The following is a 25406-nucleotide window of genomic DNA, read 5'->3' on the forward strand; positions in this document are numbered from 1 at the left end:
ATGAAATCATTACTAAAAATTAAGACTTACCTCATAAGCAGTTTAGCCTTTTGTTTAGCTCCAAACTTACAGGACATTCATCATTCCTGAGTATATGGGAGTTATTGCAATTTAATTACATTACTATATTCAGCCAGCATTTTGACAACTCAACAGCAAAGGAAAACCTCTTGCTCCTTCCTTCCTCCCTGACTTCCCTAGATTAATAAGGTTGCATTTTTAAAATCTCTGATCCTGAAGTTGAACACAGTATTTTATTTTAAAGCCATTTTGACACAGTTGTTTCATCTTTGGATGAATATAAAGTGCACAATAATAAGACCTAGAGTACAAAAATTAATATTACTGATAAATATTAACACTGCACGTGATTTTTATTAAAGCCTTGTCTGTGGTCAGAACAAAACTAGGATGAGCAAGGGTATTGATTATGTGAGAGGTCTTCAGAGGCTACATGTGCCTGTACAATAAATTCATAGCCAGGAAGCTCAACAGACAAATATCTGTATCAAAAATAATTGTTCCCATGCTGTCACCTGCTTGTGCCTCTACCATTTAGCCATTTTTTCATTTTCATTAATGCTTTAATTCCAGTTCAACCCATTTTGTTCTACATGTAGCACACACATAAAGCGTGATTAGACCTCTGCATCCAGAAAATCAACTTGTTTAGAGTTGGACAGTGCAGTAAATTATTTGCTTATAGTCTAACACTTATTTTTAATTCTTGGTGAATCAGTTCTGTAAAAACGTAGTCATGCATTTCTTGTTTGCTAGATTTGATCTTTTGTTTACATTTTAGCTGAGTGCCCTAGAAAGTTGCACAACAATGTGACAGCGCAATAATTAAAATGATTCTAAATCTGTGGACATTGACTAGAGTGGTTTTAGTTTGAGACACACACATCTAATCTGAATGATAATTGTACCGCAAGAAGTGTCACACTCGGGTTGTGTTTCTTTTTTTATAATTTCTGTGTCGGAGTATGTATAAATATTGGTGAAATCTTTGACAAAATAATTTTAACATCGAGTGCTTCTATCCACTAGAGGAGTAGTTAAAATTGTATTTAAAATATGTTTTATATCTGCTGGGTTGGCCATTATGGAGGCTTAAGACCTTTTTATCCGCAGAACAGGTATTGCAGGCTTTGCCTCTGTAAGAGGTCTCAAGCAGTATCTGAAAAGACAGCATTTAGGGGGTGTGACTCACAAACAGGGACAACTTACTTTGAGGTGTCTCATGTGGTTATGCAGCCTACAGAGCTGGCATGTCCTGGAAGCAGTTCCTGAACCATCACAGTTTCTGTTTCAGCAGAACAAACCAGGCAGGTCTCAGTTTGTCTTGAAATACAAGGCTGGAGTTACCTGTACAGGCAGAGGGGGATGAGCCTGCTTGGGGGCAGTAAAATCAAGAAGCATCTCTCTTCATGAGCCGGGGTCCTTACTCTTCTGCATATGTGCTGGTTTAGAAGGAGTTAAAGCCATCATATTGTAAGTCATCAATGACCACATACTCCGTCAGTCTACCAGCGTGAGTCATACAAGCCAATCGCGATACCAGTTTTTGCATAGATGTTTATCTGCAAGAGATACTTTAATGAGGGTGAGATCTAATGCAGTGTAACAGCGCATATTTAAATCACAGTAGTTAAACTGTATGTCATTAGTGTGTGTGCCAATTTATCCTTACAGAAGAAATATTTTGTAAAGGAAATAGAGTGCTACTCAGTCACTCCAGAAGGTAATTTCTTTTGAAGGAAAGCTTGCAATTTCAAGACTTTTTCCATCTTCCCCAAGTGATAGCTTCTGAGGTTTTTGTTTCTAGGAAGTCTTCATTCTGTCATAGAGTTTTGTAGGTGTTTTGTAGATCAGGTATGCACAAAGCATATACTGTAGGTTATTCTGGACAAAATTCCTAATGCATGGTTGGCTGCGATGGGGAGAGCTGGAATTGACAGTCCATCAGGATCTCAATAGTCCCTTCCAGTCCTCTGTTCCTAAGTGTATTTGTGATGCAGATAGTTGTCCAGTGACCTGGAATGAGACAGCCTATTCATTTCTAACAAACAGCCTTCAGATAGTAATGTCTTTTCATTACCAAAATGAGCAAAATAATGGCAGGGATATGAAAGGCTTGCATCTTGTCACCAATTCCCTTGAACCATTTGATTCCATGTGCATAAAAGCACTGTAATTTTGTGTGGATGTGCATGGATACATGCAGGCGTGTGCATGAGAATGCACAGAAAAGCACTAAGAGTTGTTTATCTTCATAAAGTAGAGTGCCATTTATTGATCATAAAAGGTAGCTTCTCAAATACGTAGAGCTTGATGAAGGAATGGGGAGTTTCTCCACCCATCAACATGCACAGATATGCTTTTTGTTTGTTTATTATACTTCACAGATTTCTTTACATCTTATATATGCAAAACTAATTTTAACATATTGTCTGTAGCTGAAAGCCAAGATGATAGGAGAAGAAATAAATTTTGTTTGCTAGAAACAAAACTCAGTCATTTCCTTTTTTTTGCCTAAACTGTGTAAGCAAATGTTTTTATTACTACAAGTGATTTTTTTCAGAATTATTTTTAGAGGGAATAAAAAAACCCTTAAGATACTTTTAACACTGGTGTTATTCTCAAAGTCAGATTCTACTGCTGTGCTTGCATGCTTTTTGTAAATTTTTAAAAATTTATTATTTGTACATGTAAATTTATTCCAGTGTTTCTGCACAAAACTTGTGCTGCCATTTAAATGAGCAAAATTTCTGGCTAAAATTTTGGAAGGTATCTTTGGGGCTGGCGGGAAAATACAGAAATGACTAGTAATACTAGTGGACCTCTTTCCTGCAGGTGTTAATCACCTGTTCTAACACTGTGAATAATGATTGTCTCATAAATTACCGATAACACTTTTGAGTACTACTATGGTTCTACCTCCATTACAACGTGATTCATTTTTTTAATATCTATTCTGGATAAGAGCATTTGTGAGGATTAAAAAAAAAAAGAAAAAGTCTGGTCTAAAGTATTTTCATATGTGAAACAACGCAGGCCATTCATAAGAATACGTGCAGATAAAATAGTCATAACATCAGAAAGGGATTAACCATGTAGAAAAATAAGGTTAATAAAGGAATAATTAGGATTAGGCGCCAATCCTGCAATAGGATCCATACGTATCAATTCTTCATATATTTTTTCTGTTACATATTGCTTAACAGTAACTCAAAGTACAACAGCTCTGTCAGTGCTCCTGGGGTAGTTTTACTGTCCTCCCGTTCTCAGGTTTCCCTTGAATATCTGCAGACATGTTAAGCCTGAGGTTTTTACTCTTCTAGGATGGATTTGTGCAACTTGCTGATTTCTGAGAACAGGACTTACGCTGCTCAGTACCATTTGTGACTAAATTATTAAAATAACTTGGAAACAACTTGTTCAAAACAGAGGACTATCAATTCATGCTTCAGCAGTACCAAACACAAAGATGAAGCATAAAACTAAGAAGAAAAAAGAAAAGCTGTCTATGTCACTGTCATTATCTGTTTAGCTTGGACAGGCATATTTTGCAGTCAGTAGGAGCAACGTGCGTAGCTTTTGCTCTCCTCTGTATGAGCTAGATATTTTTTTCATTAAAACAATGGGCAGCATTTCTTAGGTTGTTCCTCTTTCAGACCTCAACCTTTTTAAAGTAGCTTTAAAGCTTCAGATTTCTTTTGCTCCTGAGGTTGGCCCTTGCTAGAGTGCCTCATTCTGAGCTGGAACGAGTTCTTCATTCTTATCCTTACTTCTTGGAAGGTTTGTATCAAAAAATGACTAAGTCATCTCAGTGTTTTACCTTTCTTTGTGCCTCAAAATACTAAGACATCTCTTCTTATTGCAACTCTTAACTTCAAGCAGCAATACAAAAGAGAGCAAGGAAAAAAAAGAGCCATGTATTAAACACAGAAAAGATTGTATAGATGGTACTCTCCTATTTAGTGATAAATGTCAACCTAAGCTGCCATCTGACAGTGAAGATCCTGTCATAGATTTCCATCCAGGCCCTTTTTTGTCTTAATTACCTGGTTCATTCTTTCTCAGAGACCAACTTGTGCTAGTTAGAAGCCTGGGGTGCAGTGGACAAGCTGCATGCACCACCACAGCCCGCTGACCCGCATCCATGACTCTTCTGTCGGAGAGAATCAACAAAAGTGCGTTCCTGTTCTGGACATGACAAAACTTTACCATGCCAGGCAGAGCTGAGGAAGCTCTGAGACTGTCACCATTCCACACAGATTCTCTTGTCCTGAGGATTGATCCTGGACTCCTATTCCCTGGAGGTGTCACTTTAGTTACAAAATGAATTCTCAGTATCCAGTCTAATTAGAGAAGATACATTTAGTATAGAACTCTAAACTTCTTTGTATATGGTGTAAACTACAGTACAGTGAGGAAAATGGGATTGCTTTCTTGAGATCCAAGTGATGCTAATAGAGTTGGCTTTTCTTTCAGAAAATAATTAGGTGACCAATATGAATCAGAAGTAAGCAATAATTAATGTCAGCACAATATATTGGGATTTTCTGTGTCACTGTCACAAAAGATTTAGATTTTATCACTCATGAGTGGTATATAGCCAGTTTATTCAAGTTGCTAATAATAGGAGGCAGCACCTATGCAGCTTGCCTTGTTGTGAAAAATCAGCATATGTTTAAATGCCAATGAGGTTGCTGCCTCAAAGATCTATTTTGGTTTTTGTATTTTTTCCCCTTCTGCTTTTCTGCATTACGATATACTGGTTTTATGCAAAGAGCTACACTGTATTGTTCTGTGAATTCCTGATGTTTTTTTGAGCTTGGACTTTCTCACAGGAGCTGTGAGACCTTAGGAGAGAATATTTGCACCAGGCAAGGAGCAGTTCTTCAGAGCTGGAATAAAGAAATAGCTTTTGTGGTAGTTGCTGTATTTCCAGTGCATAAACCTCAAGAGCATTTGGGCAAATAAATCTGTGATCCAAATAGAGTCAGATGGAAAACATTACAGTGACTGTTTTCTGGCATTAAAGAAAATAACCCAGAACTTCTATTTCAAAAAATTATATCTGCAGTTTACCTTTTTTTGCATGCTTTTCAAAACATGAAAGATTTCATTTGTTTAGCAAGCAGATTCTGATATATGCTGTGCTCTTTTTAATAGCCTTTTTCACTGTACATTGCATGTGGCATATTTACAATCTACAACTGTATTTCAGTGGTGTTGTGTGGATTAATATTTAGATTGAGATTAAGCTGTTTTGAGTAATTAACATGAACAGGTTTCTCCTTAGCTGTCAAAGACTCACTCTTAGTTTTCATTAAGTGCAGTATCTACCTTTTGCATTAGTGTAGGAAATTAAGATGGGAGAAAATAGATTTCAGTGGCTCCCGGTCCAGCTTAAGATGTGTGCTGATACTGCTGATACCCAAATATTTAGGAGGCTCTCATTCTGCATTAAAGGAATGGTCATATGTTGTGGCCCATGCATTTCTCTTTGTCCTCTCTCCCTCCAATCTAATGTCAGGATGGTATGAATGAAATTGTTAAATACAAGTCAGAAAAGGAAAAAAAAAAAAAGTGCTCATAGGCCAATTTTGCTCTTATGAGCTGTGTTGGTCTTATGTTTTGGTATTGGGCAAATTTCTGATAATGTTCTCAAACCAGTTAGCATGTGGGAAGAAAATAGTGAGTAGATTTATGGTTTTAAAGAAGTAATTTTTTACTCCTCCAAATCCCCAAGTCCTACAAAAAAATTAAATTGCCTGATAATGTTAAAGCTATTATGTATTAGATAGTTTGTGATTATTTGTGTGGGAAAAAAGTGGAGTTTTACTCATGGGATGCATGCAAAAGATTATAGATTTTTTTCCTATATTCTATGTTTTGGCAGTAAACTCAGTCTTAAATATGTGTGAATCTGGGTTGGCTAGCTTTTAGGAAGTCTTTTATAACTCCTGGGCATACTACTATTTTTTTTTTTCTTCACAGAAATACTCTTCTTGATTCCTGCACTCCATATTCAAATCTACTGCTGAGATCAACAAAAAAGAAATGATAAAATTTTTTCTTATGGTAAACAAACAAGGTCAAACAAGGCTCTCTAGGTATTATGAACATGTAGAAATTAATAAACGGACAATGCTGGAAGCTGAAGTAATCAAAAACTGTCTCTCTCGTTCAAAGGATCAGGTAAGTTTTGTAGCTTTCCCCCCAGCCATTTTATTTTATCAACATCTCATAGCTTTCATGTCGGTAATTCTGAAAACACATCAGTTTTCATTGCAGGTCATTATTTCGTATGTACCCATGAGGAAAAAGACCGTGTTTCTAGATTATAGATTCAGCCAGTTGACCTGTTACTCTGCATTGAATAAATATGTTTTTCTGAGGCTTTCAGAGATTTTGGAGCTTTGTGTATAACTGTCATGAAGATTCCTCCTGTTTGTTTGAAGAAGCTCAGAAGTCTGGGAAGAATTTATTTTATCTTGCTATTGATTGTCTGGTAGAACTCGACAGAGAGAGATTACTGCTGCTTTGCTGGAAGGTAGCAGGGATAGTACTGACATCTCCAAGTTTAAACAAAAAACTTAGGAGAGAGGATTCCAAATCATGAAAATACTGTCTAAAACAGAGGGGTTTTTAGAAACACAAATTTTTAGGTCTCTGTATTAGGCATTTTTATTCAAAAAAGTGTTCACACTTTCTGCAAGAAAGTCAGAAAACTCAGAAGTTGGACAATTTCTTAGATGAAAGTTGAGCCATTCGTGGCTTGCTCAATTGAGCCATTGGTTTTTTAAGAAAAGTACCAAACATAGGAAAACTTTTGAGCAAATTGACTTGCATTGAAGGAGAAATCTGTGACTTGGACTATGAGTGGAGTTTTTTGGGTTGTGTTCTGAAGTCAGCTTCTTTATTTTTCATTAATTATGTATGTCATTGAACAGTGGTCCTCACATATTTCATTCTAGAAGACCTCAGAAAAAATAGTAGTTCCTATAAAGTACCTTAGTTCACAGACTTGACAGTGGCTAAAGAAATTAACCTTTTCCGTAATGCTCTTGCAAAGCATCTCCAAAGAGAAGCTTCACCAAAAGAACTGACAGTATGCTGCCATTTCAAGGACTGAGCAAAATGATTCTTAAAAAAAAGGACTAGGCATCTCCTAAAGCAGTGTATAACAGCACCATCTGCTGGATTCAGCACTGTGAAAGACGTGAATTTCCCCCCTGGGTCTGGAAGTCTAACACTCTTAATTTTTATGTAAAAATATCGATCATTTTTTAAATATGAAAATGACGTTCAGGTTGTCTCTTTTCGAAGTGCTGCCAAATGAAAATTTAGGGGAAGTATTGACTGCTTTATAACCCCGAACAAGTCGCTTCAGTTCTGTATGTTCCAGTTTTTCAATTTAAAAAGTGGTAGCAGGTTTTCTGCCAGTAGATGAAAAGTTTTGTGTAATAGTTACCCTACCAAATTTCTTTCAAATCAAAATTGTTTGGTGGATCTTGGGAAATCCATTGTTTTGTGTGGGCCTTATGAACATGAAAGCTTAGGCTCTTTGAGCACTCCGTGCTTAATACTGTCATATGCTTAAATGGCAACTACTATATATGACTTGTTTTGCTTCTGTCTAGTGCTCTTTCATTGAATATAAGGACTTTAAGCTGGTTTACCGACAGTATGCAGCCCTTTTCATAGTCGTTGGAATCAATGAGACGGAGGTAAGTAACTATATATCCTCTTGAAAGGAAAGCTTGTAGTGATTAACACAGGCAAGAGCTCAAGTCTTCCAGTATGGAATTTTGCAGTAGCAATTAGAGAATTTCAAGGAATCATTGCAAAAAAATCCCCATTTTTATTTCTGTGAAATAAAAAGAGGTATAAAGGAAAATGTGGTATGTTTGACTTTAGTCTATGTAGCAGTAGACTGAACTGTTATCATGAGGCAGTCTTCCTGAGCCTTACACAGATTCTGCTTTCTAAATTTATGTTTGATTAAACTTTGCTAATTTATTTGATTAAACAGGAATTTACATGAAGTGGGGTTTCTCAACAAATGTTAGCATTACAGCCACATCAACTGTCTTATCTGTGGTGACTTCCCAACTGCCCACTGTTTTTAACCTCCTTGGTCAAAGAAAAAAATTCCATACTATCAGCTAGAAAGATGCCAATTTATTGTATTTTTTAAAAAAGGGGGAAAAAAATTCTGAATTTTATTGTATCTGAAAATTGGTAAGTACTGTTATTTCATGCATTCAGACTGAGCCTGCATGGCTTTACTGTTTACATTGATTCCCAGTTCTCAGAGATTAATTCAAAGCTTACTATTGGAGACCTTAACAGGGTGGTGTGGAAGGTAGCTGCTGACTGCCACAGCATCTTCAAGTCAGGGTTATAATGGCATGCGATTTGGGGCAAATTCTTTTGGCTTTGCTACAAAGATCACCCATCTGTACTGCTGCGGCACAGCCTGGCTTTGTGCTGCAGCTGGCTGGTGTGACTTCAGCACAGGTAGGCATAGCCTGGTTAGCTGCATCTATCTCAGTACCTAACCTGGGTGATGGTGGAACAAAGGATGCAATGAGATGGCAGCAGCCCAGGTGAGACAAATCCGCTGGGTATTGCAGTGCTTACCTGTGTGGCTGGCTTGAAGCCTCTGCGCCGGCACGCTCCCCTGCTCACTGTGCCTCTGCTGGGTAACCACACCTCTGCTCGTTGTGGTGGCCTGAGCTGGTGCATTTTATTATAGGTCTTATATTTTCTAGTTGCTTTCCATACACCCCAAACTGAAATAACGCTAAGAATAATACTACATTTTCTAGCTATTCTTTCAATATTCACTTGTTTTTAATTTAATTTCAGAATGAGATGGCAGTATATGAACTAATTCATAATTTTGTGGAAGTTTTGGACAAATACTTCAGCAGAGTGGTGAGACATTGAATCATTATGAAATATTTCTTCTCTTTCAAAGCTTTAGTGAATATGTCATTCCAGGGAATAAATCAGAGAAATCTTTTTTTGCCATATACATTTAGAATTTGGAATACTTTAGCATTAATGTTACTGCTGTAAAAAAAAAAGAAAAAAAAGAAGGGGGAAAAAACCCAGTATTAGTTGATTTTTCAGAGAAGTAAAAGCATACATGGGTTATAAATCATCAGACAAGGAACACCAGAAATATTTATGTTAGAAAAGCATGTTTTCATATGATTATATTCAGGGGTTTCTTTGGGTCATCTACTCTTAAATTAGCCACTGGCATTTTATACATTTTGAAGAAATAGAGAGGTTTTTCTTTACAGATCTTTTTTGCCGTTCTTAGCATTACATCCCCCAAATGAACTTCATTCATGATAAAGACGGTATAAGCATTAATCAGGGAGCTGACATCACTCTCGCTGAACAAGATCAGAGGGATGGAGCAAAGGAAACCTCAAAAACCAGTCCGTACTTGTGCTCCCCATATTGTTGTCTTGCAAGAGCGAGTATCTGATAAACAGCTATTATATAGAGTCATTTCATTAAGGATTCAACATCAGACATGGCTCCAATTAAAATGACACTGCTCCTTTTGGTGGGAGATTTTTTGTTTGCTTGTTTTTACAAAGTTTGAAAATGCAGCATTATAATTCTGGTTAGAACATGTGCTATTTAATATAGGGTTTGTAATAATCTTGTTATAAACAATTTTCCCGACATCATACTTTGGCACAATTTCAGTTTATCTATGCTGAAATGTATTGGATATCCCTCTCAGAAAAAAGGACTGGATAGACTTTCCTCCATAGTCCATGTGCTTGAGGGTATTACGTTGGTAGTTATACATACAAGAGAACAGTATGCAGGGTCTGGAACTGGTTTTCCAGTCCTAGTATCACAGCCGACAGGGCAGAGCTCCCTCTGTGATTTCAAGGACATGCTTGAAAAAGTCATCTGCACCCTTCACTGTTTAGATGTTTTAGGCTAATGTTTTAGGCTATTATCTCAGCTAACGCCACACCAGCCTGTTGAAACTGCTGGTATCAAGTATATCACTTTCTGACTGTACTAAGTTCAGAATTTGTCTCTTAAAACTGTTATGATTTCAGTCCTAGCCTAAGCAGTGATAACCAGGAATGCAATTTGATCCCAGCAGCACAGAAACGCACAATAAAATTCAGTCACATCTTACTTATCTAATTGAGCTAATAGTTGCCAACCACTTCTCAAGTTTTATTTTCTTCACTTGAGGCAGAGCAAAAATAGATGTAGTTTTTATACATATAAATGTAGTATATATAATTCCTTGACCACATATATAACCCAACCACTGATAGTTGTTAGAAATTTGCTGAATTCATCATACCATAGTTTTTTGTATTTTCCATAGCATTTCAGGTTTACAACTAGGGGAACCAAAAAGGGGGTGGTTAAAAAAATCTCATGCCAGTCTGTGGTTCTATTTTTAATAACATATAGCATGATAAATGGCAGAGCACTGAAGAAGAGGGCTATAATTCTAGCTGGGGTTTCTGGCAGGAACCACAGAGCCAGAAGTCTGTAAGTCTGTACTATTATGGATTAATGTTTAGGATTTGCAGAATTTTAGCAGAATCCAAAATTATGATGATGACAATGGAGACAGAACTCTGGGAAAGGAACGAACATCTGTCCTGCTCTAGAAGGACATTTTGTCATCTATTATTTTTAGGCTTGTGAGCTTTAAACATTCTCACATACTCTATTTTTATCTAATGGAGTTTACAGAGCTTGAATTCAGATGTCAGAACAAACATTAACAGAATTAGGGGAAAAGCTTTCAAAGTTACTTGTGAGATGTAATTCTCAGTCCCCTTCACTTTTATGTGGCTACCCAGGGAAAACTGCGTACTGTTCAGAATACGTATCCCAGTGTTTTCAACTACTTTTTAATGCTGAGGAAACTTAAACTGATCAGGCTCTTAAAATTTTTGTGATGTATAAAAAAATTTCTAATTGAAGAATGGCAGAGTCACTCAGCGGAGACCTCTAGACTCGTAATTCATCCAGTTTAGAGCATCTGTAGACCATAAAAGTAGTAGCAATTTTACCAGTGGGGACTCTGCCTAAAACCAGGGTTAGACTGTGAACGGAAACCATGTTAGCAAACTAAATTCCCTCGGTAGCAGATAAAGATTCCCTCTTTCAGCAGAGACTGGGGAAGCTCCACCCCAACTGTGCAAGATCTTAACTGCTGAGGCTGTGATTAATTGTTTCTAAATTTAGAGATTGAACTGAGGCACCTAAGTTAGAAGTTTGGTCATCCTAAGATCCCATTACCAGCAGTGGAGACCAATTAGTATCTCGAGAAAGTGAGTCATGCCTCAAGTGTGCCAAGTCAACTGTTGAAGATACCCATCTCTTCTGTTGACTGCAGAGAGACCACAATGGCTTCTAACTCAGGCATTTCGGTTAAATGAATAAAACTACTTGGGGTAAATCCAGGCCAAGACTAGAAGGGAAACTATGATTATGTAAAGAGTTGTGTTGCTGGGGCTGGAGAATAGTTAGAAGTGCTAAGGATCCAAACCTTGGAGTTGCCTTCCCCCTCCTGATATATCCAGCCATGGCTACCACAGTCATGGGTACATACAATGTCTAGATTTTGCTTTTGAAATGATCTGCAGCAACATTTTTAACACTGTTTTTATATAAAGTGTAAACTTGGCATTAACATCCTGTTTTTGCAGAAGGGGAAGAGAGAATATAGGGCTGGAGTTGCCATGATTAGAGATGCTGGTTTTCCACCCACTCACTCAGATGGCACTGTGTATATTTAAATTGTCACTTGTGGGTGACCTCAGTGGGCTTTTCTAAGTAAAAAATTCAGAACATTAGCTTTTGTTACGGAGGCAGGTAACACATCAAAGGCAGTGTTGCAGGAAAGAACATGCAATTGTACAGTCCAGAACAGAAATCTGAATCACCCTGAAATTTTGTATCATTATTTTGAAGACTATCTTCTAAAGGGATGTGCAATGTTTAATGACTATGAGAGATCAAACTGTAACTAATGGTTGTCTATCTCTTTTCCTTGCAGAGTGAATTAGATGTATCCTTTTCAGTATCAGCAATGCATTTGTCTATCTCTTTTTGGTGTATGTTCTAGTTCATGCTGTCTTCATAGCACTGACTGTCAAACAGTCAAGACAATTGCAGAGGTTTCACAAATTTTGCACTTACAGTAAGTAGCACCATTTTGGCACCTTTCTGAAAGCATGGCTGATGTTCATGAAGGTCACCTATTTAAATCCTCAGTCATTAAGATAAGCCTGGTACCATTTAAGGTAAGACAGGGAGAGCTTGCTTAGAGAGAACTAAGTACCATTAACACCTAGCCATGAAAAGTTATATTCATGGGGGAACTTTCAGGCTTAACTGTTATGTCAGGGTTTTACTTTTTTCTTTAAGTTTACAATAAAATAGATATCGAAATGACTGCAGTAATAAGAACTGAATGTTACAGCTGTGTCTTGAGCCAAATAGCAATAGCATCATTGTAAGATTAGGTTTGCGCTTTGATCTTGCTTCATGAAAGTCTGAGTTATACTTTCTGTATCAATTGAGAGAAAAGCCTGGGATGAGGAAATTTGGGAAACCAGGCATTGCCACAGACACCTTTTTCTTTTCCCGCCCCTCCCCTTACACAGCTGTATTTTCATGTGTATGATTTGCAGGGTATTAACTAGAATATAATTTAAAAACTGAACTAAAACAAAATACAGACAAATACTAAAATACAGTCTGAACAATTAAACACAAATAGCAAGTAAATAAAATACCATACTGAATTCAAAGAAAATTAAACTAGTAGAATGTAGCACAGCAGTCTTCCTCAGTTCTTCCAGTTCCACTGCCTGCTCACTACTCCAGCAATCCTTATGCCTAGGTTTGGTATTGGTGAAATGCAGATCTACTGGTACAAAGAGTTTCAATTATACACCCGAAATACAGTTGCCACCCTGGAAACAAGTACTGTAATTTAGTTTATTTACCTTATTTAAGAATTAGTACATATGAATAATGTAGAAAAATGCTGTAATTTTTCTTGTAACTGTTCTTACTTCTTTACTGAATGAAAAAAAAGATTCAGTTTTGTAAATATTTTAATGCTTGCTACATGCTGGAAATCTGTCTCATTTACTGAACTTCAATATAGATGTATGGATATGTATGTGTATATATACTGTCTGTATTTCCTTCCTCAAATTCCCAAAATGCTGTGGTATGAATATAACACTCCTAAATTCACTTAAAAGAGCAATAATGAAATTCCAGCATGAAGGGACCCTTAAGGTCTCTGAGCAATTGTATAACCACATTTTTTTGTATTCAGTTATTCTAGTTAAGGACTAGAACTATGTGTACTTGTGTTTGAGCTTTGCTGAATTAGAGACCAACCTGACCTATTCAGTAATTATACATAAAAATAGTCCCCTGCGTTTCCATATGGTGTACTTTGAGTCTGCAATTACCTGATTCTTTTTATCTTAGATTGATTCTAAATTCTGCCTGCCTCTGGTCATCATTTTCATACTGAGAGGAATCTCCTGTAGTTACACACATACGGTTACCACCAGTAGTCCATTTAATAGCTGAGGAAGGCTGATACATACCCAGCAAGCTTCTGCATACAGTGCTAGTCTGCATTGCTTAGAGCAGTTGTTGCATTATTTGTCAACAGTAATGCTTGCAACAGGTGCAATACGGTGTCTGAATGGTTCCTGTAGAAATTCCTTCTACATGGGTCTCGTCTGCATGAGGGTGTGAATATAAATGTTTGGAAAATAGGAGTGTGCATTACTATCGTATTTGATAGTACTGGAAATAATATTGGAAAAGCTCATGTCTCAGCATGTATAACATATGAATGATGTACATAATTTTTCTATTCAGAAATGCACTTTTCTATGTCATATATTTCAGGAACAATTTTAAAATAAAACAATTTAAAAATAAAATAATTCTGCCATTTAGGAAGAAGAGTTTTTCATAAGTTAAGACGATACCTAAAATAGTTGAAATGAAGTGAGATACGCTCAACGATTAAATATAAAGCAGAGCTATAATGATGAAGTGGGCTGTTCACAATTGTGTTTATTTTTGACAATAGCTTGAACAGTAGGCCCAGACAATATCAGATCTGGACTACAAGTGCCTTTGCTGTTAATGCAGTGCAAGCAATAATCCATCAATATGCCTTTCAATGTGTGTAGGATAATATCCCCACCTGGGATTAAACCCTTTCTTTCACCAAGTAGTCTTATGCTAACTCTTATATTCAGTACGGTTAGCTTGGATGCAAAATATCTAACGGAGGAAGTACAGTCAGAAGGTCTGTAACAGTGAACACCAAGTAGTATTTACACAGTCTTTGTCGACAGAGTATCTGGCAGAAGACTCTCATGATTTCTTGTCTCTGCACTATTATTTTTGTGTACAGATCCATAGGAAGTTTATTTCAAAAATTATAGTAGCTATTCTACGTAGGCTGTTTACTAACATGAAAAAAGCAGTAGGAAATTCCATGAAATCAAAACCTGTGAAAAACAGATGATAATCATTGAAGGCTATTCACCCATGCACAGATCAAACCCCAACTAAAACTAAAGGCTGAGACCATCACAAAGTGGAAATATTCTGGAGCCCACACTAAGCCTGCAGCACACGCACCAATACTTAAAGTTTCCCCAGCTGCAGCACGTTACCCCGGTATTCCCGGCAACGCAGCTCCTGCTAACGCGGGACTCCAGCTTTCATTTAGATCCAAACACCCGAATTCACCCTGGGCACTTGCATCGTAGCTGGTGGCAAGGCTCGAGTCTGGAGTCAGCTGCTGGGAAGGGCACCTTGGGCACAAGGCAGAGACTAGGTCCAGCCCTGCCCAGCAGGATTCATACACAGTATTCATATGTATGTGTGATATAGGGGGGGTGTGGTGCTAGACAAGGCACGAACAATTGCAAAGTTACCTCATTTCATGCATACTGCAAAAATGAATACTGATTAGCTACTAGCCAATTAACTACTTCAGAGTAGCCATGGATTTTGCAGAAGCTTTTATGTGTGAATTGTAAAGCATTTACCGTTGTATGATGTCCACTTTCATTCCGAGAGCCAGTCACATACTTAAGTGTACCTATGACGGAATGACATAACATTTCTAAAGTTGTTTGGTTTGGTTTTAAAGTGTCTGTAAGTAGTGAGGTTGGGTCACTTGAATGAACAAGTACTGAAATTGTCCTAAGGGTGTTGGTTCCTCATGTGTTAATAGTGCTACATGAGCCGCACTTCCGTGTATGAAGTAAGTGGGTGGGATTTTCTGTAGCTCTAGAACTCCAGCTTGGATGGTGTAGGAGCTACTTCCTTGGTGTGATCATAACAAAGACACTATAAAAACACAAGTGTTACTGCAGCAGCTTTCTAGGAAACGATATGCTGGTAAGCATGAGAGTTTCTAAAATTACAAAAAGTGACTTTTCTATTGCTTGAACTGGTGAAGCAAAGCTTACTTGTAGACACGTTATTAACTTACGGAAGAAACAGATACTTACGTTCCTGTTGTGGGAGGGGAGGGGGAAGACAGGGTGCTCTAGGACCAAGCACTTGAAGAATGTTGTCTTGATCCAAAAAAAACATTACATTCCATTGCAAGTAGCTGCTGCTGCTGCTAGGATAGATAAAAAGCTTTGATACAGGGAATGCTTCCTGTGAATCAACTGTATTCTTCAGTCCTCTGTGGAGTAACACTTCCAGAACACAGCACCTTGAAGTAGTAAGAAAACTGAATGATGAATTTAGTCTGAGAATTTATAAGGATACACTTCAGGTTGTACTGTAAAATAAGCGGATGAAATGGAAGCCTATAAGGATTCGCTTAAAACTCATTCTAGAATATCACAGAATTTGAAGGGACCATTTGTCTCCTATTTAATGTCAGCATAGTCATTTGAGGAAGAAATGGTTAGAAAGCATTAAATAGGTTTCGGTGCCTAAAATTTGCCTGCCAGTAGATAGGCTAAAAGTTACTTAAAGCAAATGTTAGCGAAGATAAAGCTAGAATGTGTGAGTCTAGGTTAAAAAAAAGAAGCAACTCCCAACTAATCTTTAGTTGAAGATGAATGTCCAGGATGGAAATCAAAGTTCTGTAATGCTGTATATTCAAGTAGCAAACCATCTGCTCTGTAAGTACCTGTGCCGTAATCTACAGAGCTTTTGTTTGTGCTCCTGGGTGTGTTACCTGATCACAAGGTGTTGGCTGCACTTTATCATCTCTTAAGCCTGGTGAAACAAAGAAATTAACAGTCAGAATCCAGTATAACTGTTAAGCAGTTATTCTTTTATTGGCAGCGCTGGAGTTGCCCTGGGGATTCTCCACCATAAGGGCTCCTAAGAGCTAGCAAGGGACATCAGTTTACATACACACAAATCATACATATTCATTAGATTTCCTGGAAAGGGGTGTCTTATGATAATGAGTTCCTAGAACTTATTTGCATAATCCAAGTGAAAACAGAGTGAGGGCCTTCAGTGGTTGGGGGAGGGAATAAGTAGGCTTCTTCACAGTGTTCGCTAGTTGACCCTCTTTCCAGAGCATGCGCTGTGAAGTAAAGTCCAGGTGTCTCCTAAGTCAGCAAAATCAGTTTCCCTATAATAGGGTTCCTGTGTCTCTTTGTTAGAGCCCCCTTATCTCATTCTAGGAGTTGCCCAAGTGTCCACTGAAGGCCTTGAGTCTGCCATCAGTGATTTCTGTAGGGAGCCTAACGAGCATTTCAATCTTACCTAAACAGACAAAGGGACCTAAGGAAACAGTTGAGGAGTCAGGAGTCCTTGAGAAACAAAGCAAAACATAAGCAAAGCTTTCATACATCACAGTTTAGTCTTAATAATTGTTAGAAATTCATTTATTTGAGCCCTTTCACTCCCTTTCACTGGACACACCCTTAATGACTTGCCTGGAAAATCCTGAGATATCTTAATATGCCTCTATATGAAGAAGCTACTTATCACATGCAAGTCCTAAATGTGCCTTTTTCCTTTCCTCCTTCCCTTCTCCCCTGCTTAACTATCTGCCTATATAATGTTCTGGGGAAGGAGACACAAGACTCTGTCACATTTACCTCCTCTTAGCATGTATGTGCCATAACAACTCTTTGTGATAGTGGAAGGTGCCATTAATGCCCTTAATAAGGGCAGCTCTTAAAATTACCAAAAGCCAGCATAACTTTTAAATACCAGCTATAGGAGGTGCCATTTACTTCTCCTGCTAGGCACACAGCCACAACAGCATTGACTGAAATCTGTAAACCAAAGACAGTAAGGGCTCACATTCTGCCTAGGCTGACAGACTGGTTAGAATATTTCCTAGCTGGGTGTTCTGAAAACTTTTATTACAGACTTTTATCTACAGATGCAGACATTAATACTTGTTCTCTTCTGCATACTTGTTTAAAAATTCCTGCGAGCCTCTGCACGGATCTAGTGAAAGTCCCTTAATCCTCTTTTGTGGGCAGGCAGGATTCTTACTGGAAGCAGGACCTTAAATGACAGCTCTGGGTGGAGCACATGGCAGCGCACACACCCAATGTAGCTTTTTCCTGTTGCCAGTTGCCCAAACTGGTTTGCTCTGTTGCTTTTCAGCTGGGTGTGGATTTATGACCTCAGGGCTTTAGACCCTGAAATTTGGGGTCACTTGCCCAACAAGTGACAGGTGGGGAGGATGAGCCTTGCTGAGGATCAGAGATACATATCCCTCAGTGGGCAGGGCATTCAGACATGAATCGCTCAGCAGTGTGGGTATGACAAAATGTAACTGAAGAGCACAGTCATGAGACTTGTAGGAAGGGGAGAAAAAACAAGGTTGCTCCCTGTGCGGTCGGCCTGTTTGCCAAGAACAGCATGGTAAAGGGAGGTGGGAAAGGAACAGAAAAAGGAAGCCGGGAGGTTAGGTTGAGGGTAGAGGGTAAAGAATGCTTTGGGTCTTTCCAAAATCAAGATGATAGGTCTCTCCAGAATGACATTAGTATCCCCATTTAAACTGCAGGTGAAAGCGCTGGTTCTAGAATGACAGCTGTGAGATGAACAGGTTACAGATGGACAAAAATCATAGCACGGTTTTCTGTAACGGAGCAGGCCAGTTTTGAAATAACCTGGCATAGCCCTGCAGGGGAATTTGATGTCTCATTTAACCATATTGGGTTTGAGTGGAACAGCTACAAGATGGTGATTGGTGTGGGTGCAGTTTTCCTTTGACACGGTGTCAGCTCTTTAGGAAATGCAGCAGGGGAACAAGCAGTGCTAAAGCAGTGTTTTAAATTTTTCTTAAACAAGGTGATACAGAAAAATAAAGTGGGAGTGGCAAGTTGCTGCATCTGATCCTGGTTGATCCAGTTTTCTGGGTTTTAGATCCTTGGGACTCCTCAAAGAAACAGGAGCTCTTGCTCTGCTGTGGAAACTGGAGCACTGTGAATCAGTGGTAGAATGTAAAAATTAAAAGCCAGGAGGAGCTGGCTTTATCACTTGTTGAAACCTGAATGGCACGATCTAACTTCACTAACAGATCCTCTTGCCCTGTGTAGAGCAGTGCCAGAGGTGAACTAAGCAGCAGCAGAAGAGCTGTCTTTCTAAAAATTGTCACATTACTGGAATACAAAAATCCTAACTTCTCAGATTAAAATACTTGAAAAGTATACCATAGGAAATTTGTCTCAAGACTTTAATCTGCCAAGTAAAGTAAAACAACCATCTTTGTCTCTGGAACCACAGAGACAGACTGTTGAAGTTCTAAGGACAGTATGGCTCCCCCATATTGAAAGGCATGAGTCTGATTTTTAGAAGCAATTTAGGCCTACGGTCAGACTCAGGAAGAAGCCTGGTATTTAAAATACAGCTTAGAATTAAATTAGGTGTTAAGTTTAGGCCAGCAAATTAGAAGCTACCTGATGAACCAAGGACATACCCAAGATCCTGTTGACAGCTATAGTTTCTCTTCCTCACATAACAGTAACTAGTAGTAAAGTTATTTGGGGGCCTGAATTCTGCTCCTACACGTACGTAGACACGCTGTGCTCTCAGTCAACCAGAACGTATTTGCTGGAGCAGCAATACAATTGCTCACCCTTCTGCACAAATACACGGTAGTACTGAGTTGAGCCCAGAGCACTCACGGCAATTCGAAATGGCAGCGGAAGGTGACAGCCTGCTAGCTGTATTCTTGTCAACTTGACCACACAGGTTCAGCCTACGGTTCAGCCTGAACAAGTTCAAGCTTCTACTTCTCACCTCTAGAAGAGTGGTCACACACGAGGCTGACATGAGATACTCTGTGCCCCTCTTTTTGCTTTAACATATGCAGAAGACAGGGAGAAAAACTTAAGCTTCTCTCATCGCTGGGCTAGACTGCCATACTCAGGAACATTTACAGACAGCAGGAAAACCTTAAGTAGAAGGCAGCAGGTGCAGCTGCTCCCAACTCAGCTATGCTAGCGCCCAGAGAAGGGTGGCTTGGAATTCCCCAGGCTGAGGACAGGCTCAGCCTCCATCCTCTACAGGTTTCAGGCAGGCAACACCTCTACTGTGACATTTTAGAAGAGGCCAAGGCCGTCATCATTACCTGCCTGAAGTAATGACTTGGGCTTCTGAATCCGAGAGAAAGGATCATGGAAAAATCCCTCTCTGCATTCCCAAGTATGGCCTTCAGCCCTCGGTCTCTAGAACCCGTGAACTGTTTGATGGGTCTGGCTTTCACCACTCATTGCTAACTCAGATTAAGGAATTCCCTTCTCAAAGCCAGGTGCTAAACAACTAGGCATGGAGATGTTCAATGTTACTTAACTTAAATCCATTTCTTGAACTCAGACCTAAGACTGTTCACTTTCATGAGCTTGTGTTGTCGCAGCTCTGGTGGTTTAAGGTGGTGTGGCTCCTCAGCTGTTGTCACACACAGTTCAGTACTCGCACTGTTCCTGCTCTTCAGCAGAGCAGCAGGGCAGACAGCTGTAGTGAGGTCCACTAGAGCTCATGAGGCAGAGCAGTCCTCTTAACTGCCCAAGTCATGTTCAAACATGAGACTTAAGCTTTATTACGCTAAGCAGAGGAAAACATTGAAGCCTTCAAAAACCTGGTTCTTGCAACTCCGCTGATCAGAACGGAAGTCCGCTAACATCAATACAAGGACTAGAGCAAACCAGGCTGTCCTTCCTGAGCTCAAACCATAGCATCAAAAATAGCGTAGCGGGCAGAGACAGCACTCAAGAGACTCATATCAAAGTTGGAAAAAAGTATTGAAAGATTTAGAAGTTACTGTAAAGTATCTTGCAAGCGCCACAGCAGCTGTCCTCAATACGCAGGCAAGAACTAGGAGCAAAATGAAGGCAAAGCAGATCTGCTGAGTGCAGTGAAGAGTACTATTAAAAGAGCAGCAGCAGGTGGAGAGCGAGGCAGAGGACGGGTTATTTGTGCCTCTGAGTACGTATATGCATGTTAGTTAGGCCAAACAGATGGACCCAGCCGGCTTTTTTGCTATGCCCATCTCCATTTCCTCTTAAGCTTTTTTCAAGCAGATCAAATAGTAACAGGCTAAGGAAAATTTGAGAATCAGATTTTAAGAATTTGACTGACAATTACTTTTCTAAGAACACAAAATATTTACATCTTCACATTCAAAGCTGTCATCCCTTGATAACATTTTATATTTAAGCAATATGTCGTACTCAGCCAGACAGTAAAATGAATCACCTACATCTAAGTTCAAGTTTACCTTGCTTTTACTACTACGTGGTAATCTTCCAGGATGGGATAATGCTGGGACTTCAGCTTCTCTACTACAAACTTTTGACATCTCTGTGGTCAGAAAAAAAGTGTCAGTTGAACTGTTTCCCTATGTCTATTAAAATAAACAGCCCAATAAACTAGAATAAATGAAGAAATACCTAATTTTGTAAACTTTGATTAAAGACTAAGGTGCCTAAGATTTCCTCTGAATTATCTTCATGTTCAAAGTATACTTAACTTGAAATTTTTCTAGATCATGTTCAATTTGGACAGAGTGCACATCATTCTGGATGAAATGGTGCTAAATGGTTGCATTGTGGAAACAAACAGGAACAGAATTCTTGCCCCTCTGTTTGTGCTTGACAAAGTGGCAGAAAGCTAGGAAGATGCAAGACTGACTACAGCATTTTACAAAACATCAAGAGCCATACCGACAGCAGTTTTCTGATGTTGTAAGAGCAACTCATACAATATTCAAATTAGTTGGAAAATATTTCCTGTTTCTCCTATACCCTACATACCTAATGGAAAGGTACAGCTAAACATGAAGTTTAGCTTCAGTTTCAAAGAACCTTCAATTTCAGATGCAGCTTTAGTGACCAAGGAGAAGTCTTTCTAGAACAGTCAACGTTTTTTAAAACTGACTGAGGATAATGTAATGGAAACTTACACATGACCATCTAGGTATCACTTTGAATTACATAGCACTGTGCCAGACCTAAGAGAAGAGAGGAAATATGGAAATATAAATTAAAACCGAGTTTCAGTGCTTCCTTTAAGCACCAACTGGATTTTTTAATTTTCATACAAATGTACAGTAAATTAAAGTTCTGTAACTTTTATGACCAGTTTTAAACTAGATTCATCCTTCAACAAAAACCTCATTTCAAGCCCTTTTCCATGCAAGTCATGGTTACAAAATGTAAGTAACAGACGCATAAATGTATTTAATATTCCTGCATACTGTGCAAGTTGTAACTAGAACTATTTGGCACTTAATAAAAGATAATTAAAAGTTTGGTGACATTTTATCATGTTGGCTTCATAACTTACACAAAACCTCTTCTATTGTGGCACACCAGTGTATTCATGCATTATAATTAAAACGTTTACAAAAATGAGTAACGAGATATGCAAGTTTCTTAGTACTAGCTAGGTACCAAATCAAGTCTCCCTCCTTGAGTAGGAGGATGTAGCTAGGCTAACTTGCATTCACAGGCATACAACAGGCTGACTCATACCCATGTACTGCGCTAAGTCACTGACGAGTTCGCCATCTGAGCTTACTTTCACTTAGCTTTCTAAAATTATGGTATCTGGCTCCCTCATAACCTCCACACCAACACTAGGCATAACGTGATACTGACAGAGCACATCCTGCATGAGCTCTGTGTGAAAGCACAGAACAGTCACATCTGAATTGTTTCTAGAACCAGGGTCTAAGGAGCAGGGAGTGAAGTGTGGTGTGGGAGAACAGTCCACATCGCTTTAAAATAACAACACATTCAGCAAAACAATTTGACATTGAATCTGGAGCAGACACTTGTACACAAGGTTTATGCAACTGTTGTTGAAGCACAATAATCACAGGAGTGTGTGGGGGGGTGGAGATTCCCCTTCCATTTTGAATTGGGAAAAGTTGCAAAGACAATGCCTGTGAGGTCCTATGAATAATGCTACAGGAAGAGATCTGGCATCAGCCTGATTTGTATGTGTGAGGCAGAATCTTGGCAAGATCTCCCTCAGAAGTCATCCAAGAAAAGACTGTTACCAAAGAGAACTGGCACAGAACAAAAGTTAACACACAGATTCAACTAAAATATTTTTTCTTTTCCAATCCCAAGGGCTTAAATATCTTTAAAGACATATTAGCATCTCGCTTTATCTTACTGTAAGCCACTTTTTATAAATACCTCACCACATGCTGAAACCAAGGCAGGCACTCTGTGTCAAGTACAGCTGAATCAGCTGCATCATCTGACCCAGTTTTTGTGCCAATGCAACGTAGAACTATTAACCTCAGGTCACATGGGCCCACTGAAGAGCACCAAAAGCTGCCACATACAGTGTTATCACTGCCAGACTAGTTCTTAAAAAGTTGCATTGTGTGATTCTGAAAAGATCTGAGCACAGAAATGAGTTTGTGAGATCAGTTATTGCCATCTAGTTCTTTTAAACCTTGGAAAAAAGTATGGCACATTGTTCAGAACACGTACAGATTTAATCAACGTAAGTATTAAAGAAGTATTCAGGAGACAGTTTTATATGTTGCAAACATTTTAATGATTACTTTTGAGCTTACACATTGGGTGTTTTTTTTAAACTTCAAACTGCAACAAGTTAAATAAATGTTTATAATATACAAAGAAAATACAACCAAAAGTAAAACTTGCTTTAAGTGTGCCTTGCACTAGGAACCAGTGTTTTTTAATAGCTTTATTGTTGAGCTGCACAAACACACTTAAGGATTTGATCTTTATAGCAGGGCATTTAAGAAATCAAAATATATTCCCACTTGAAAGAAAAAAGAAAAAAAAGGTTGTGCATGATTATATGCAAAAACCCACTAAAATACTCCAATAGTGCAGGCACCATTAAAAAAAAAGCTGGAGATGCCCATTAACTCTAAGTTTTAAGGAAGCAAGTTTCTGACCAGTTAGCCTAAAGCCAGCAAAACAGGGATCAGTGATGGCAACTGTAGTGTACAAGGTATTAAATGACAAACTTTACACAAATACACTGTTAGAAATTTGTGTCAGTGAACACTGAAAATCTGATGATCTGTTCTTTGGAACAGTCAAACAGAACCACCTTAATTTCCAGTTGTGCAAGCCCTTGAAGCATCACACAGTGTTCTGTGCCAATTTCTTGCTGGCTGTGAAGTTACAAGGATTTATTTTGTCATTAGCAGCTAACAAACTTATTCCACATGTTCCTAAAGCCTCACAGGTGAAAAAAAAGGCAAGTCTCATCAGAGCACAGCGTGGAGATCATATTTTTTTGCACACAAACACAAGAGGCTTCGCTAGTATCAAAAAACACTTTCTCATGTCCTGTATTGCAGTCCGTGGCTCAGTTGAGGTGGAAGCCTTTCTCCATCGTAGCAGCTAGCAGGCGCTCTCTCATAATCTCCTCAGAAGAATACTCAGGCAACTTTAGGTAATGCACACATGTATTCACAGATGGGTAACTTGCATCTGTAGCATCAACCTGAGAAAAAGAACAGTTTTTACTGTTGTCCACACTACTAGATATGGAGGTTAAAAATTGTAAGGCCCTCTAATTCATGGCATTTACCGCACACATGACACCAGTTGTCAAGAAACACTCGCATCAGGAAAGCTACAGACCAACTTATATTTGCATGTATGTTAATTCTTTTATATTCAAATATGAAGTCAGAAAACAAACCTGAAACAGAGGACAGTACTGAAAGCTTAGCATAGTGTCATAAATTAAACAAAAAACCCAGTATCATTTCTTAATGCAGCAACGATTACATTCAAAAGCCAAAACAGCTGGTTTGAAGGGCAACAAGAAGAAGCCGTACCTTGCGTACAACAGTGAGCCGGGGATGTAGGTTTGCCAGTCCTCCTGGTGGGAGAGTTGAACAACCTGTGGTGAACTGGAGAAAAGCCTTCCTTTCATCTGAAGACATACCACACAAGACTCTCACAAATCGAAGAAATCCAGGGCTTTAAATAAATTAAAATAATTAGTTATGATAACATTACAAGAGAGTGTTTTTTAAATTTCCCTTAACTTGAGACAGTACAATTACGATCTTTAGTCATGTCTAAGCAGTCATTGTAATATTCTAGTGCCTGTTCAGTACTGAGTTAAGAATAAAACATCATCAAACCCATACAAATGCTTCTTTAATCTTCTTGCTGAGTATTACACAGAAAAACATAGGTAAATAAGAACTTTTCTCCATATTTATCTTCAAGTGTTATTCGGGGATCTTGCGTATGAATGGGTAGAGAAGTAGATAAGAGCTCAAACCTATTCTCTGAGAAGAATCCAACTAACTATAATCTTAAGATTTTTTTTCTGTACCACTTCTGTAGTAAAAAGCCACTTTAATTTCTATATGATTTCATTTCTATCCTCATGCAAAAAAAATGGGAAAAATGTAACAGACTACAGTAGACCTTCAAGGAATCCTCCAGACACCACTGCTTTCATCCACACCAGCCCAGGGTGTGAGGGGGAGGAGAAGGCATGGAGAAAGCACAGCCTGCTGACACACACCCTCGGGTATCAGGCACTGTAATCTCAGCTCCATCTCTGCATGCAGGGCAGGGTCAAGACAAGAATCGTCCCACACAGCATCTCAGACTGATTAGGATCCTTCAGCATGCTTATACTAGCACAGTTCCAAAATTTGTATGTTATTGCTACCAAACATGAGAAGCAGCAAAAAAACCCCAAACCCAACAAACCCCAAAACATCGAGACCACCTCCTGATAGCCACTGACCAATATTTGTTCCCATCTGTCCTGGTTTTGGCCAGGATAGAGTTAGCTTTCCTTGGGCTGAGAGGGAGCACGGCTGGAGGGCCAGGCCCAGATCAATCGTCGGAGCA

General features: G+C 38.8%; 2 protein-coding genes across 20 annotated transcripts in view; one reads left to right on the top strand and one right to left on the bottom strand.

The window, feature by feature from the left end:
* The window catches only part of AP4S1 (adaptor related protein complex 4 subunit sigma 1), a 28531-nt gene that overhangs the window by 2367 nt on the left and 758 nt on the right, over positions 1–25406 (top strand). For 5 of the 7 annotated variants that reach the window (XM_074824575.1, XM_074824577.1, XM_074824573.1 and 2 more), the window contains exons 2-4: positions 6010–6210; positions 7656–7742; positions 8887–8952. In XM_074824575.1, coding sequence (XP_074680676.1) covers positions 6073–6210; positions 7656–7742; positions 8887–8952 — 291 coding nt within the window. In that variant the 5' untranslated portion in view covers positions 6010–6072. Of the gene's footprint in view, positions 1–6009; positions 6211–7655; positions 7743–8886; positions 8956–12085; positions 12110–21070; positions 21836–25406 lie in introns of those variants that run through there. The other 2 variants (XM_074824578.1, XM_074824579.1) reach the window with 2 other exon arrangements.
* Positions 23077–25406, bottom strand: part of HECTD1 (HECT domain E3 ubiquitin protein ligase 1) — a 64573-nt gene continuing 62243 nt past the window's right edge. For all 13 annotated transcript variants that reach the window (XM_074824567.1, XM_074824562.1, XM_074824566.1 and 10 more), the window contains 2 exons: positions 24368–24512; positions 23077–24027 (listed from right to left, as the gene is read on the bottom strand). In XM_074824567.1, coding sequence (XP_074680668.1) covers positions 23890–24027; positions 24368–24512 — 283 coding nt within the window. In that variant the 3' untranslated portion in view covers positions 23077–23889. The remainder of the gene's footprint in view (positions 24028–24367; positions 24513–25406) is intronic.

This window comes from Strix aluco, chromosome 4, assembly GCF_031877795.1.
Source record: "Strix aluco isolate bStrAlu1 chromosome 4, bStrAlu1.hap1, whole genome shotgun sequence".
In the NCBI taxonomy this organism is placed as follows: Eukaryota; Metazoa; Chordata; class Aves; order Strigiformes; family Strigidae; genus Strix; species Strix aluco.